Genomic DNA, 14,859 nt, shown 5'->3' with positions numbered 1-14,859 from the left:
CCGGGAGAAAAAAAAGGTCCTCCCTCCTCAATTGTGTTGTTATTGACTGGCGGAGGGAAAGAAGAGGGTCGATAAGTGAATCAGATTTATTAGCGGTCCAGATTGGCTACAGCACGCCAAATGCCAGAGGAGTCACAGACTGTGGGGCTGCACACAGCGCATTTCATCTAGGTTAGAGGAGCGCCAGACAGCGTTTCTACAAGTGCGGCACAATTTCAAGTTGAAGGTAAGGGGGATCTTGTGCATTAGCCATGGTTGTAGATGACATTGTTTCTATTTAACGCATCTGGATCATCAGGACATTATGGCATTATGTACGTTTAATTAGATAACATGGAAAATGTTAAATCATATTATTGAAGATAGCCTATGAATTACTGATTGAACCAGGTGCTGCATATTTTCTGCACGTGGTTCAACACGGGATTATCATTTTTTAGGATTTCTAACATCTTCTTGCGTCCATACTACCATTATGAAATATGAGCATACTGGAAATGTTTGTGTGAATGAACCTGTAACAGCCGTTACAGGCTACTGTTACTATGACTTCTGTCATAAAGTGGCAGAAGTCATAATAAGCCTGAGTGACAGCCCCCGGCCACCCATCTAATTCTAATTCTGGCACAAGGCTGAAAGTGGCTGATGCAAGGTGGAATTACAGCGGTGGCTGCATCTGCTGCAGTGTGGAGCTGCAACAAGTTTATTATGCTTTGAGGGGGGGAAGAGAGAGAGAGAGAGACTTCAGAGGACTGAGGTTAAGGGTGTGATCAAATAGACACCCTCTGGCAATAAGGACAAATGACAGCTGCCAGTAACTGCATTAAGCTCAGCAGAAATAGAGTGTGTGTGTGTGTGTGTGTGTGTGTGTGTGTGTGTGTGTGTGTGTGTGTGCTGTAGGGAAAGTAAATCCGTCATGATGGATCTGGCCAAACTTGCAGTGTCCTTCCACATTCTTCTGTGTTCTGTGTGGGCCCGTCACTCTTACATGGACAGCATCCTCTCAGCCCGCTCAGGTAAGTCGTGTGAGTGAATTGTACGACTGAGTGTCACATAACAGAAGAAACACATGTTGCGTGTGCCTTTCACCACTGTGCCTCGTCTGTCTTCCTCTCAGCTCTCAGGTTTCTGGAAGAGCCGTTGACATTTGACCCCTGTTGTCTCATGTCACCGCCTCCCCCGCCGCTCTTCCCTCCGCCACCTCACCAGTGGAAGCGGGGCATTACCGTAGATGTTCACAAACACACTCACACACCTGCTTGCATAAATACAACTCATTTAAACACATTTGTATGCTCACAGTATGGGACACTGATTGATACCCTATTCTGTTGGATTTTGTGCATGTTTGACAGACGGATGGTATTGGCATGTTAGAGCCAAGTGTTTCTGGACGAGAGGTACAGGAAAAACAAAAACCTGTGATGCCTGGGTGTTTACCTGGACCTCCAGGACCCAGGGGCCCAGAGGTAAGGTCCTTTTTTAAAATACTACATATGTTTGAAACCTTACATCAGGGCGTGCGCCACTTTCCAGTCCGATGAAATCATAGTACATCCATCAGCCTGCTGTAGCCATTTAAAGACAGTAGATGGGAATATTTGTTAAATGGAAATGAAAATGACCTTTATAGTATTGATTTTTCTACAAATGTGCCATGTTCTATTAGAATATGTGAGCTGGATATAAATGTTGTGTCATTGTTCAGGGTCACAATGGATTACCCGGCATAAGAGGACCAAAAGGGGAGAAGGTGTGTTTCTATTTTTGTTGTTTTTGTTTTTATAGGTCAAATTATGTTTAATTTATTTTGCTGTAGAAGTATTTGTGCATATGTCCTTGTGTTCCTCTCTGCTCTAATGAGTGCTACACCCCCCCCATTTGTCCTCCTCCAGGGAGAAATTGGACGTCCAGGGTCAAAGGTGAGCCGCTCCTCCCCTCCTGCATGGCGTGTTCTCTCATTCATCTCTCTCTGGTCCATCTTGCTTGTCCTTGGAATAATGGGATCTGGATTTCTCTCTCCGCTGTCCCCTCCATGCATCCTCAATCTCTGTGATGTGATTTGTCTATTGATGTGCTCAGAATATCTTCAGCAGCTGCTAAATGGGTCATGCTACATTAGTTTCAGTAGCCGCTTTAGCCACATAGCAAAGCTTGATCACATCCCTGGATGTCTCCAGTCATCCTACTGCTCCTCAACCTCTCTATCATCCCCCTCTTCTTTCCTTTCCCTCTGCTTTTACCTTCTCTCTCTCCTCCTTTCCTTGGCCTGGCTCCATTAGCCCTCGTACTGGACCTCAGTCCTGCTGATCCAGGCTCTCCAGCACTCCACTTCTGCACTTTAATCTCCCTAAGTGCTTTTGGTCTCCGTGATAAATCACTCCACACAGCAGCATGTCCATGGGGTCTCAACAGGCTGCTGTTTTAATGACAGGCAACTAAATGAGAGCACGCTGCTAGCATGGCAGCAGCTCTGGGAGACTCGCCCAGGCGTCACAGAGAAGTGTAGGTTGTTTAACACATCTGAGTCTCCTGATTGCAGGGAACTGGCGATAGCGCAAGATTGAATAAACTTTTATTCCTGTCCACTAATTAGTCAATCTCAGTGGCATTGTTAAAGCTTTGCATGCAAGTTTTTATCCTCTGTCATGTCCGACTTGGAAGTCATAGGAGGTCAGTTTCGACATGCTTATTTGTCTCTGACCCATATTTAACCTGGTTACTCAGAGGAAACAGGGCCATGAAAGAAGCATCTTGACGGACAGAAAAAGTTGCAGATCATCAGCATATATAACAAAGTACAAAAGCAGAAATTAGTCAAAATTTAAAGGACGAGCTTGACACTTTGGAACATACACCTATTTGCTTTCTTCCCGATGTTAGATGAGAAGATGGCAGGCAATGAGCAGAGACTCCAGGAAGTCAGTAACCGGGCCAAAAAATAGTCCAGCATGTAAACCTGTTTAAGTAATGTCTTAAATCAAAATGCAAGTGAGATTTTATTTAAGAGAACAAGGTTAAAACGTCCTGCTGTTGAAGATCCGACCATTACAGTAATACTCAAAAAGAAATGGAGTCTGTCGCCAAAAATCTTTCAAGCAATTTAAAGCAAGAGACTGCTTCCTGTCACTTTTTCAGCAAAAGGGGTCAGAAAATGTATAATTATTTTGCATAAGTGCTGGCACTGATTGTGTTTGTGCATAGGGTCGTACAGGAGCTCCAGGCCTCCCAGGGAAACCAGGGCTACCAGGATGGCGTGGTCCAGAGGGACCCCAGGTAAGTCTCTGTACTGTCTTGAGGTTTTACATGAATGTATATATCAGAAAAACAAAATGAACCCTCATGTATGTATGGTTTTTCTTAAGGGAGAGAAAGGGGACCCAGGACTCATGGGATTACCAGGACTGAGGGGACCACCAGGGCCAAAGGTTAGTCATCTCTTTACTGCATCATACACACAATTATGTATATGTTTGGAGTATACAAACATATATATAAGAGTTTTTCATTGACCATCATTATCTGCTGTTATATTCCTCATGTGTTTTTTTTTAGGGTTTTCCCGGTTATAAAGGAGATAAGGTAAATTCAGAATAAATTCTCACAGTGCACACGTTTACTTTAACTACTAAACTATTAAATCCTCCATTTCATGTTTCTCTCCTTTTTTTAAAGGGCAGCTATGGTGACCCTGGAGCAGCAGGACCAAAAGGCGATAAGGTTGGTGGAGAAATGGCTTTTTATTTTATCGTAGATCATTAAAATGCTGTGTTGTGTAACTCTTTAAAGCCCATGTATGCTTGGCTTTGACTATGAACACTTCACCTCATGCTGTGTTATATTGGACCTTATCATTTGTCTAGGCAGTGAAAAACTTTACAATAGTTTACTGGTTAAATTCCAAAGTGGTTCATTCACGTCCCGACATTTCAAGCTCAGAGACAGATTAAATTAACATTACACATTTTATGAGTGCCTGCTCTGCTGAGATAATTACTTTTCTCACATCAAGGTCTCATTTTGTCTCTATGCAGGGTTCCATTGGTTTGCCTGGGATGCTTGGACAGAAGGTAAGAATGATTCAATAATGAGGACAGTAAAGAATCTGATTTAAACTAATTATTACTCAACTCCTTTCCCAGGGTGAGCAGGGACCAAAGGGAGAGCCAGGAGTCATAGGGAAAAGAGGGCCTACTGGACGGCCTGGGAAGAGAGGCAAACAGGTGAGGAAAGATGAGGAAGAATGATGCACATCCTGGCAGCATCACTTAATCCTGGTGTGTGCGCTAACACTCTGCTCTTCCTCTCGAACATCCTCTCACTGGCTAATTCAGTCACTCAAGTTATACTTCCAGCTCTAAGTATAGACTTCCATAGAGGCTTCGGTGTCTTTGGCATCAGTTCACACATTCATATATGCACACAAACACACACACATTTCTTTTTCCATGGACTAGATTATCACAGCTATGCACAAAGTGGCAGTGGCATGTAGGTCCCCTTCTGTGTTTGTGTGTGTGTGTGTGTGTGTGTGTGTGTGTGTGTGTGTGTGTGTGTGTGTGTGTGTGTGTGTGTGTGTGTGTGATTTCTAATGGGACGTTGCCTGGCTTGCACAGGGCATGAAGGGCCACACTGGAGCCCCAGGTGTCATGGGCCCCCAAGGACCCCCAGGTCCAAACGGCCATCCAGGGCCACCTGGTGCACCCGCCTCAGGTACAGTAACTCACACATTTACTCAGACATCAGCCTCAAATTACAGTCTACAATGTATAATATCAAAGTAGGCGTTTGTGTGTGTCTTAACCCCTCATATTTGTCATACATTTTTGTGGTTTTGCAGGTCTCTATCTAGTCGGGGAAAAGGGAGAGAAGGGTCCTCCAGGTCCAGCAGGTCGCTGTGACTGTGATTCCACTCTTGGTGCAAATAATGCTCCTTTCGGAAGCTACACTCAACGGGGCGGCCTCAATAAAGTCCCTGCAGTAAGACCCCACTCAAACGGCGTCCTTAAAATATAACTACCCAAACTGAATCCATGTTCACACTGAATCAATTATTTCTCATCAGCTTTCACTTATTCCTGTATATGTCTGTGCAGATATTTGTGGTAAACAGTGAGGAGGAGATGGACCGTGTACGCCTAGACAATGCAATAGTATTCAGGAAGGATCAGCGGTTGCTCTACTTCAAAGATAAAGAGGGATGGAAGCCCATACAGGTGATGGCTATTAGAGTGTTGTGTACTGTAATTGCAACACTGAGCTGTAAAACTACAGATTTTTAAATAACCAGTGAGATATGTTTTCAAACAGAAGCCAATGAGCACATAATTGATCATTTACAGCTCACGTCTATGCTTCTAGGCCAGAGATCTTCAACGTTTTTAGGCCAAGGACCCCTTAGCTGAAAGAGAGACCCCCAACTACATGTAGCCTAATGTATATTATTAAATTGCATTAAACTGGGCCGGATGGATGAAAATGAATGGCTGTGAATCCTTAAGCTTAACTGTATGGCTACCTTACCTATAGTAAGCTTATGTCCAATGTGTAAATTAAATGTTTTTTTCCCCACAAATAGGCCAATTTATCTTTGCTGTTAAAATGTAAGAATTATTTTAATGTATCTTTTCTTTATCTTTTTTTTGAAAAAACAAACTTCCAAAACACTATTTTTTAGACATAATGCACTAATGTCCCCCCTGCACTAACTCTGAGGACCCTCTAGGGGTCACGGACCCCCTGTTGAATATCTCTGCTCTAAGCTAAAACTGGACCACATTTGAGCGTAAAAGTTTTATTTTTTACCCTTAGAAACATAGTTTCGACAAAAAAAACTCAAGGTCCACTTACTGGCTTTTTTTAGGAGCTTTCCCACAGTCTTTCTGAGTGGCTGGAGTTCGCTCAGCATTTGTCACAGAGATGGCTCTGGTTGTCATCAAAACATCTATGTATATCCATGTATTGCATGAACTGAACAAATTCCATCTGCTGAGGAAGACCATGAGATGTAGTTGAAAAGTAGTGGAAAAAGCTAATAAGTGGACCTTGAGTTAAGATTTCTTTGGTCAAACTGGGCTACATTTGGTTGACATCTACTGTATGTACCAGGTTACATAAAACATTCACTTTTCCACCTAATAAAACCTAGCCTTATTTTTAATTGACACTAAAGCTAAGATTTCTTATTGACTGAAATGTCAAATTAGCGTTTGTTTCCTTGTCTAGCCCTTCCAGCCCTTCCAGTCCACAGAGAAAGTCCCGGACAGAGTCGGTGTGTGTGGGGACGGAAAGGTGCAGGCTCAGCACGGAGAGGAGTGTGATGATGGAAACCAGATTGTCACAGATGCTTGTCTCAGTGAGTTACATGCATCTCTTGCTCAGTTGAACACATGCACACATGCCCAGTAATGTAGAGATATAAAGAAAAGGTAAAAATGATCTACAGACAGTTATTCTAATACACCTTTATGTAATGAAATACAGTGCAACAAGAATTAAGATTAAAAAAAACGATTTATGTGGGCGCCTGGGTGGCTCGCCTGGTGGAGCGCGCACCCATGTATGGAGGCTCGGAGGCTGCGGCCCTTTGCTGCATGTCATTCCCCCTCTCTCTCCCATTTCAGGTCTAAGCTGTTCTGTCGGAAATAAAGGCCTAAAAATGCCTAAAAAATTATCTTTACAAAAAAAACAAAAAACAATTTATGTTAGTGGGAAAAAATAAATTCTTCAAATATAAAGGTTAGTCTTTTGCTGCACAAACACCAGCATGCTGTCACATACCCAGCTGCTCATGAGATGCCCTGCTAGAGCTCCAGTGCACCACAGAGTCTACACTCACATGATAGAGGATAAAAGCAGTACACACTGTGAAACCTTTCCTTGATCTTTCATTAATCTCACCCTGCCATCCTCTCACTTCCCTCTTCTGCTCTGTTCAATTAAATTAGCAGCAAAATGCTGTATTGGCATCACTGAAACACACAGCAGTGCCAAAGCAATGAGTAACGTCTTCTCTCCCCCTTCCCTCCCTTGCTCTCTCCTACCTCTGCCACTACATTCAACTCATCTCCTTTCCTTTCATCACTTCAGACTGTAAGTGGGCCTACTGTGGAGATGGCTACAAACATGATGGCATTGAGGAGTGTGATGGAAAGGACTTTGGTTATCAGACCTGCAAATCCTATCTTCCTGGGTATGTTCACTGGCAGCATTCAGCGTGCATACAGAAACATGCTGTACACTCAGTGTCCATTTATTTGGGAACCTTGCTATTAATTAAAGATCTTCTATGCCAAGGTAGCACAATGCAGTTCCTTTTTAGTCAGCAGCACATTTATACTGCACCCATCTAAGGATTGTAAAGGTCATTTGAATGAACTAATGTACTTTGAAACAATTCAGAGATGATGGTGCATCATCCTGGCACCACCGACTGTACAATGTTTTAGATGCCTAAATCACCCAACTCTGCATGCTTTATACTTAAGCTTTAAGAAATAGTTAAACGCTTTCTTGCTTGAGATTTGCGAAGATGGATACCACTGTTAGCTTTGAGAGGGGTGTTTATCTTCTCATCAAGCTCTCTGCAAGAAAGCAAATAAGTGTAGTTCCCTACATTTTGAACTATTCCTTTAATAAAGAACAAAATAGTGGAAATTTGGAGGTGTGCTGCATAACCTGGGAAGGTACTGAGCGTAAATATAAGTATACACGTAGCGCAATCAGTTGCACTTCTTAAAAATAATTTTCCGTGTCTTCTGCAGGTCCTTTGGGCAGCTCCGTTGCACCGAATCTTGCCTCATTGATTCCACTGGTTGCAAGTATTTCACCTGAACTGGAAAATCTGCAACTTTGCAGTTCCTCTTTGTGATCACGGGGGTTACATTTCAGATTTGTACTGAAGTCTTGCCCCTTAAAAAAAAATCACTGGCTGCTCTGAGCCATGAGAAGTCATGGGAGTCAGCTTTGAATCGACTGTCTCTCCCCTGGAGGTTAAATTCTATCACTGGCCTCAGGGAGCAGCTTCCTGTTACTGTCACTACGGCTCCAGCACTGTTATGGACACATGTGATGCTGTGGAACATTTTAATGATTTAATGATTGTATCATATGAAATAGTTACAATGTGTATGACTTGCTGACTGTTAATGCAAAAATAAGCTGTATTCTGAACTACTTTTGTAAGAAAAAAAAGAGCCTTTTTTGCAAAAGAGGCACTTCTATTATTGATACTATATATACTGTAGTATGCAAATCAAGATTGTGTAAATGTATTTATTCCTGTGCAATGTTTTAGAAAACATGTATAATGAAAAGCAATGCTGTGATATTGCATGTAAATATGTACCAGAACACAGTGGACTGCTTTACCCAGTGCTGTAAATGTACTAGTCAAAGTGTGGCCCTCTTGAACGGATGTCATACTGCAACAATAATACCTATTATTATTGCAGCAGCATGAAGAAACTGCTCAGTTACAAAATGACTATGAAATGAATTTAGTACAATTTGATTAGTGGATAATCTACCTGCATGACTGTAATGTTCATTAAACACTGTACACTAATAAAGCTATTAGGCCAACACTTCAGAGTTCTCCAAAGGGGATCTGTCAGGGAGCATTTGTGGGCGTTTTCTTTTTGTTCAGGAAACCAATCAAAGGCAAACTTCCTGCAACAACACGTATGATGAAACGTCACTGCCACGTAGAGGATCAACTGCACGCGCGTCGCTGCTGGTTCTCAAAATTTGCTCAAACATTTTAGTTAGCTGTTTGTCGTGCGGTTTCTTCGTAAGGTTTGAACGTGGCAGCATGCTGCTGACCGTGCTGAGCTGCTTGTGCTCCTGCCTGCTGCTGCTGCTGCTGTCTGTTAGCGGGGGGAAGCTGCCTGAAGCTGAGGTGAACATAGAAGTTCTGCACAGACCTTTTCTCTGTCATCGAAAATCAAAGTACGGAGACATACTGCTGGTACATCATCAGGGATACTTTGAGAATGGGACCATGTTTCATGACAGGTAACGTTATGCTTAATGTCTGACATATTAGACTGACTTATTATACTCCTAATGTGAGTTTCAAGTTGGACTGAGTTGCTAAGAAGTTTTCCTACAGTACTCCTGGTGGTTCCTGTGTGCAGTTAACAACGGAAGTTACCGTCTCACTGCGTTTAGTGGAAGCAATTTGCTGTTTTCATCACTCCTCTTTAATAAACTGCTTGTGCAAATAACACATTTGTTATTAAAACTTTTAAATGCTAGTGTTTTTTTTTTTTACCGGGTTACTACTCCATTCTAAGTGCACGCGTGTTAAATCTCCTTGGTGACGCCTCTGTCGTGCCCGCCAGGATTTGTATCCCCTGGCTGCGGGAGCGCGCGTGCACTCAGAGCGGAGTTTAACTGCTGCACTTCGAATTCACCTCTTAAATGGAACAACGACGTGGAAGACTCGACAGGGGTTTCCATAGTAACAAAGGGTCTCATTTATCTACATAAATACGTTTATTTGTCTGTTAGCTAAATGAAGGCGACGTGTAAATTGTTTACTTCGTTTATTATTGTTGATTAATCGACCGTGTTTTCCAAAGTTCCATATTGACATGCACCTTAGCTACATAGGCCGACTGATAGGCCTATCTATGTGAGTCATGCAGGTTTATGAACAATATTTTTTCCTCGTCTTTGCTAACCCGTCCCTCCCTGCCCTCTAACGTGATTTCTGTTTTAATTTAATTTAGTTTAATATGGCTTTTCAATTAACCGCTTTGTCTACCATATAAGTTACAGAGGGGATACACAAAATATCAGGCCGTTTTTTCCCCTAACATGCAAAGGGTCTGTCCTGTCCTCATGTGTGTTATTTTCTGTGTTTACCAGGTCACAATAAACAACCTGATATAATATGGAGATGTCTGCTGTTTTCTAGCAAAAGTTACATAGGGGATACACAAAATATCAGGCCGTTTTTTTCAACTAAGGACAGACCCTTTGCATGTTAGGGGAGGGGATACACAAAATATCAGTTGAAAAAACGGCCTGATATTTTGTGTATCCCCTATGTAACTTATATGGTAGACAGGTGAACAAAGGGGTTAATTGAAAAGCCATATTAAACTAAATTAAATTGAAACAGAAATCACGTTAGAGGGCAGGGAGGGACGGGTTAGCAAAGACGAGGAAAAAATATTGTTCATAAACCTGCATGACTCACATAGATAGGCCTATCAGTCGGCCTATGTAGCTAAGGTGCATGTCAATATGGAACTTTGGAAAACGCGGTCGATTAATCCACAATAATAAACGAAGCATTTAACAATTTACACGTCGCCTTAATGTAACAGACAAATAAACGTATTTATGTAGATAAATGAGACCGTTGTTACTATGGAAAACCCTGTCGAGTCTTCCACGTCACTATTTGTTCCATTTAAGAGGTGAATTCGAAGTGCAGCAGTTAAACTCCGCTCTGAATGCACGCGCGCTCCCCGCGAGCAGAGGATACAAATCCTGGCGGGGATAAGTATCTTGGCATGACACCTCCATCTATTAGGGGTTACATGATAAAACATTTTAAAGGGTCAGTTCAGCCAAATTATAAAAATACATATTTTCTCTTAGTGGTTTGGTTTGATGTGCTAAAGTTTTAAGATGTTCATCTCTGCCACCAAGTCATTACAATTGAGGTGAAGGGGATTTTGTGTATGGTGTGTGTGTATATATAATTGAAGCAGAAAAACTGAAATTTAATCACGAAAGTGGAAGAAGAAAAGTGGCATTTGAAAAAACACTAAAGCAACATCTGAACAAAAACCGTGTTCCCCACACACCTAGCTGTGAATAATTTTATTTTTTTTCCACTGGAACTTAGTTTGTTCTACTGAAGAAAAAGTCCCAATGAAAGCTGTTTACAGTCATGTTGGTGACTGTGAATTACCCAGTGGAACGGGGGCAGTTTGCTTCCATTATTTTCTTCAATTCTTTAAAGAGTAAGTTAACACCCCCGAAAAATCTCTGCCAGACCTTCCCACGGTCCTTCCCTTTTCGGACCTGTAACACTCCACTCTATGTCTGTGTATGTCCACCAGTCGGACCGAAGGTGACAAACAGGCAGTGTGGTTTACACTGGGCATCAGAGAAGTGATCAAAGGCTGGGATAAAGGCCTGCAGGACATGTGTTCTGGAGAGAAGAGGAAACTCATCATACCGCCAGCTCTGGCCTACGGGAAGGAAGGAAAAGGTACTGTAGCTGTGGCCATATGTGTGCAAACTTTACTGCATGATGCTAGTCTTTATAAAAGTGCTTGAGGTTTTACAAAGTGTGTAATATTATGTATATTATGCATGCATGCATGCATGTATGTATATTATACTTCTTTGTCTTGTTTTGAATGGCACTCTAGGACTCCCATGCTGAATGAAGGTTTCATTCAGCACTATTAGTCCACTTTTTCTCAACATGGAGCATGTGAACAATACTTTGCTTTGTCCTGGTAAGCACACACCACGCTAACCAATAGCATCTATCTCCTCTGTGCCATGATAACAACAACCTGAATGACTTAATATGACTAATAATGCAACCTAGGTTTGTTTCTGAAACATTTTCAACATGGTTTCTTATTTACTCACAAGTTAACATTTTTAAATTGAAATGTGTTACAAGGGGTACCTTTTCTTCAGCACTAGTCCATATCCACGGCGTTCCACTTCCAGGATTGTTCAGGTGCCGCCGGAAATTCAGCCGGATGTCTTTCATTTCGGCCGGATGTCCATTACCTTCTGCTTTCTTTGTCTTGGCATTTTAAACTCTGGTGGATTTATGAGGACTATGGTTAACTGCTCCTCAGATCTCTGCAGGATAAATCCAGACAGCTAGCTAGACTATCTGTCCAATCTGAGTTTTCTCTCGCACGACTAAAACAACCTTTGAACGAACGAGGCGCCGTTGCTCCGTCTGGTGCTTAGCACCGCCCAAGACGATCATGATTGGTTTAAAGAAATGCCAATAAACCAGAGCACATTTTTCCATCCCGGAATGCTGTGTGGACTAGCCAAATGTGAGACTACTGCAGCACTAACCAAACCAATTGTTTTCTTCATACTGAAGCATTCTGACAGAAACCTCAGGTGATAGCCAGTCTCAGTTTTTAGCTGACCTCTTGCCCTGTGGCGTTGTCTGCTCAGGTAAGATCCCACCTGAAAGCACACTGACCTTCGTCATCGAGGTGCTTGAGATCAGAAATGGGCCGAGGTCACACGAGTCCTTCCAGGAGATGGACCTCAACGACGACTGGAGGCTCTCCAAGCATGAGGTATACACAAGGATTTCAAACACTTCAGAAAACACTCAGACTTGAAGTAGATTAATTACCCATCGCCTCCTATGATACACAAATTCCAAGTTGTTGTTTTCTTCTTCTCAACCTGTCTCACTAATCGCCCTGCCCTCACTCCATCTACCAGGTGAAAGTGTATCTGAGGAAAGAGTTTGAGCGTCACGGCTACGCTCCCAACGACACTCTACACGAGAACATGGTGGAGGACATCTTTGCCAAAGAGGATGAGAACAAAGACGGCTTCATATCGTCCCGAGAGTTTACGTACAAACACGATGAACTTTAAATTCTCTCCCAGTCCCACGAACCACTCACTTGCCCATAGTATCTTCCAGTTGTCATTGATTTTTGGTGGAAATACTTTTATTTTATTTTTATTTTTTTATTGTCCGCATGAAAAGTAATTCATTTTTATAGACGCATTGTGTTTGTCTTGTGTGCGACATGTAAACTCCTCCTGTGGTGAGCTCTGAGCCGACGGGTTTGTTTCACTGATGTTTTACTTTTGTTTACATTTTTGTGTTTACTTCTGCAAGAGCCCATTCCACTCTCCACTCTGTCTTGCATATCACTTTTTAAGGATTAAGGATTTAAATGTTATGCAGTTATCCTTGTCACCAAATATCAGAGGTAACAGACACGGAGCAAATGATTGTAGTGGCAGTGCATCCTGTGGGCAGGCAATGTAAGTAGATTACAGTTGCCAAGTTTGGCTGTAAAATTCCCCTTAATGGAAATAGTGTTGATTTCCTTTACAAAATGTTACCAGATCAATGTAGTTTACCTTTTGTGGGTCCATTAGGAAAGAAAGTGCTTTTGCATTTTTTCCCTGTATGGTAAACAAATCGGTCCATTTCAAATAACAATCGTCATTTCATTAAATCAGGCTTAAGTGTTATCATATTGATTAGTTTGTGTGTGTATTTGAGTTAAGTCATGACAATGCCAACTATGGTATTTTGAATTTCTATTCAAAATGTGTATTTTTAAAGGACATCAGTGATCATCAGTTTTCCATGGCAGACATGATGACTTGACATGGCAGGAAAAGCAGGTGTAACCAAGAACATGATTGCTCAGTTTCATTTTCTGTAAGTGCTCCCAGTAAGCCAGCATACACCGTACTCAGGCCCTGGCACTGGTAAACCTAAATGGAATGCAGCCAGCATTGCCATTATTAGAGACACCTGTTTGCACATGCGTACACTGCAATGTCAATGTTGAAAGGATATATTGTTCAGCCCTGCTCTGCAACATCCATGGAATCTCATTCAGATTTTTGATTAAATTAAAATTGACCCTACTGTGTCTTGGAGTTCTGTGATAATGATTAATTTTCTCTACGAGTTACAATCCAAGGAAGAATTGTCTGAAAGGATGACGTGGGATAAACTATCTGCTATTTTTTTTAACAGTGTGCTGGAGGCTGTTTTGAGACATTGCATACAGAAGTCTTAAACCAGGAAATGTTCACACAGTGCCGACTAGAATCTAGACTGTCCAGTTTCCTTAGCTTCAGGGTTCCTTGATGCAAATTCATCAAGACAAGGCAGTTTTAATGTATTTTTACAACCAACGTGATCAATAAAGTGAACTTTTTAAACAAAATACTGTGGTTTATTTGGTGGTCACAACTTGTAATACTTTACACATTGAACCAGCAGGTGGCACTGTCTTCACATGTGTTAGTATTGGTAATACAGTAAGAAAGGAAACGCTAAACCTCTTCCATTATCTATTCATAACAGTGTAACTCAAAACAGATGCATTCCCATCATTCTGTGATGTCAGTATATTCTGTTCTGCACTTTTATGGATGCATTTGTTACTTATAAAAACAATAACATAAACACAGGAGAGCACCACTGTATGTACAAGGATTTATGAACCTGTAATTGTTTTTCACATTGAGTTTAAGATGAGGTTTCCCTGCTAACGGTGACTACAAAGGTCATTGAATTCCCCAAAACGGATGACTTCTTGAGAGGGTTGTTCTGCTCGAACATTGAACATTTAAATTATTGTTGGACTGCATTTTGTCAAACATTTATACAGTACTAGGAGCTTCTTCTTGTACAGTTGTTGCTGATGACCACAGTTTGTATCTATAAAAGAGCTGTGCGTTTAAGAATGTTTTTGAGTTAAATACAGAATTTCAAAAGTGCTACTCTATAAAGGGACAGATCATGACATAAAATCAAAATATTATTTTCTGTATATACTGTAGAAACTGAAATGCTTACAAACTGTGTCAAGAGTCGTGTTAAATATAGCTGCTGGAAGACACTGTCCCTGGAGTGTGTGTGTGTGTGTGTGTGTGTGTGTGTGTGTGTGTGTAGGGAGAGTCCTCCTCCTCACACATTCAAAACATTCCACACTGGAATAGGTCAGAGGTCACATAGTCAGAATAAGGCGGGACCCTGTTTAACACACACACACACACACACACACACACACACACACACACACACAGCCTGCATCAAAATAAGCCCATGGCAGTTATGTCATTATCATGAGCTGTCATGAG

General features: G+C 41.7%; 2 protein-coding genes across 4 annotated transcripts; both read left to right on the top strand.

Annotated features, from left to right (window-relative positions):
- The first annotated feature begins 919 nt into the window (after nucleotides 1–919).
- LOC144529462 (uncharacterized) lies at nucleotides 920–7,833 on the top strand. Its single transcript, XM_078268569.1, has 17 exons — nucleotides 920–1,016; nucleotides 1,118–1,227; nucleotides 1,356–1,469; nucleotides 1,709–1,753; nucleotides 1,896–1,922; nucleotides 3,205–3,276; nucleotides 3,366–3,428; nucleotides 3,556–3,582; nucleotides 3,676–3,720; nucleotides 4,035–4,070; nucleotides 4,143–4,223; nucleotides 4,617–4,713; nucleotides 4,841–4,980; nucleotides 5,097–5,216; nucleotides 6,226–6,355; nucleotides 7,090–7,192; nucleotides 7,764–7,833. Exons 1-17 carry the CDS (start codon nucleotides 920–922, stop codon nucleotides 7,831–7,833), a joined length of 1,377 nt encoding a protein of 458 aa, XP_078124695.1.
- Nucleotides 7,834–8,693: 860 nt separating this feature from the next.
- LOC144528658 (peptidyl-prolyl cis-trans isomerase FKBP14-like) lies at nucleotides 8,694–13,940 on the top strand. 3 transcript variants are annotated; one of them, XM_078267399.1, is made up of 5 exons: nucleotides 8,897–9,015; nucleotides 10,865–10,982; nucleotides 11,082–11,233; nucleotides 12,181–12,308; nucleotides 12,460–13,940. In XM_078267399.1, the coding sequence occupies exons 1-5, from the start codon at nucleotides 8,994–8,996 to the stop codon at nucleotides 12,616–12,618; spliced, it is 579 nt and encodes a 192-aa protein (XP_078123525.1). In that variant the 5' UTR covers nucleotides 8,897–8,993; the 3' UTR covers nucleotides 12,619–13,940. The 3 variants fall into 3 exon arrangements, with proteins under 3 accessions (XP_078123524.1, XP_078123525.1, XP_078123526.1); XM_078267400.1 differs by lacking the exon at nucleotides 8,897–9,015 and adding an exon at nucleotides 10,409–10,573; XM_078267398.1 differs by lacking the exon at nucleotides 10,865–10,982 and having other exon boundaries at nucleotides 8,694–9,015.
- The last annotated feature ends 919 nt before the right edge of the window (nucleotides 13,941–14,859 follow it).

This window comes from Sander vitreus, chromosome 14 (assembly GCF_031162955.1).
Source record: "Sander vitreus isolate 19-12246 chromosome 14, sanVit1, whole genome shotgun sequence".
Classification (NCBI taxonomy): Eukaryota; Metazoa; Chordata; class Actinopteri; order Perciformes; family Percidae; genus Sander; species Sander vitreus.
This window is presented reverse-complemented; position numbering and strand designations above follow the sequence as displayed.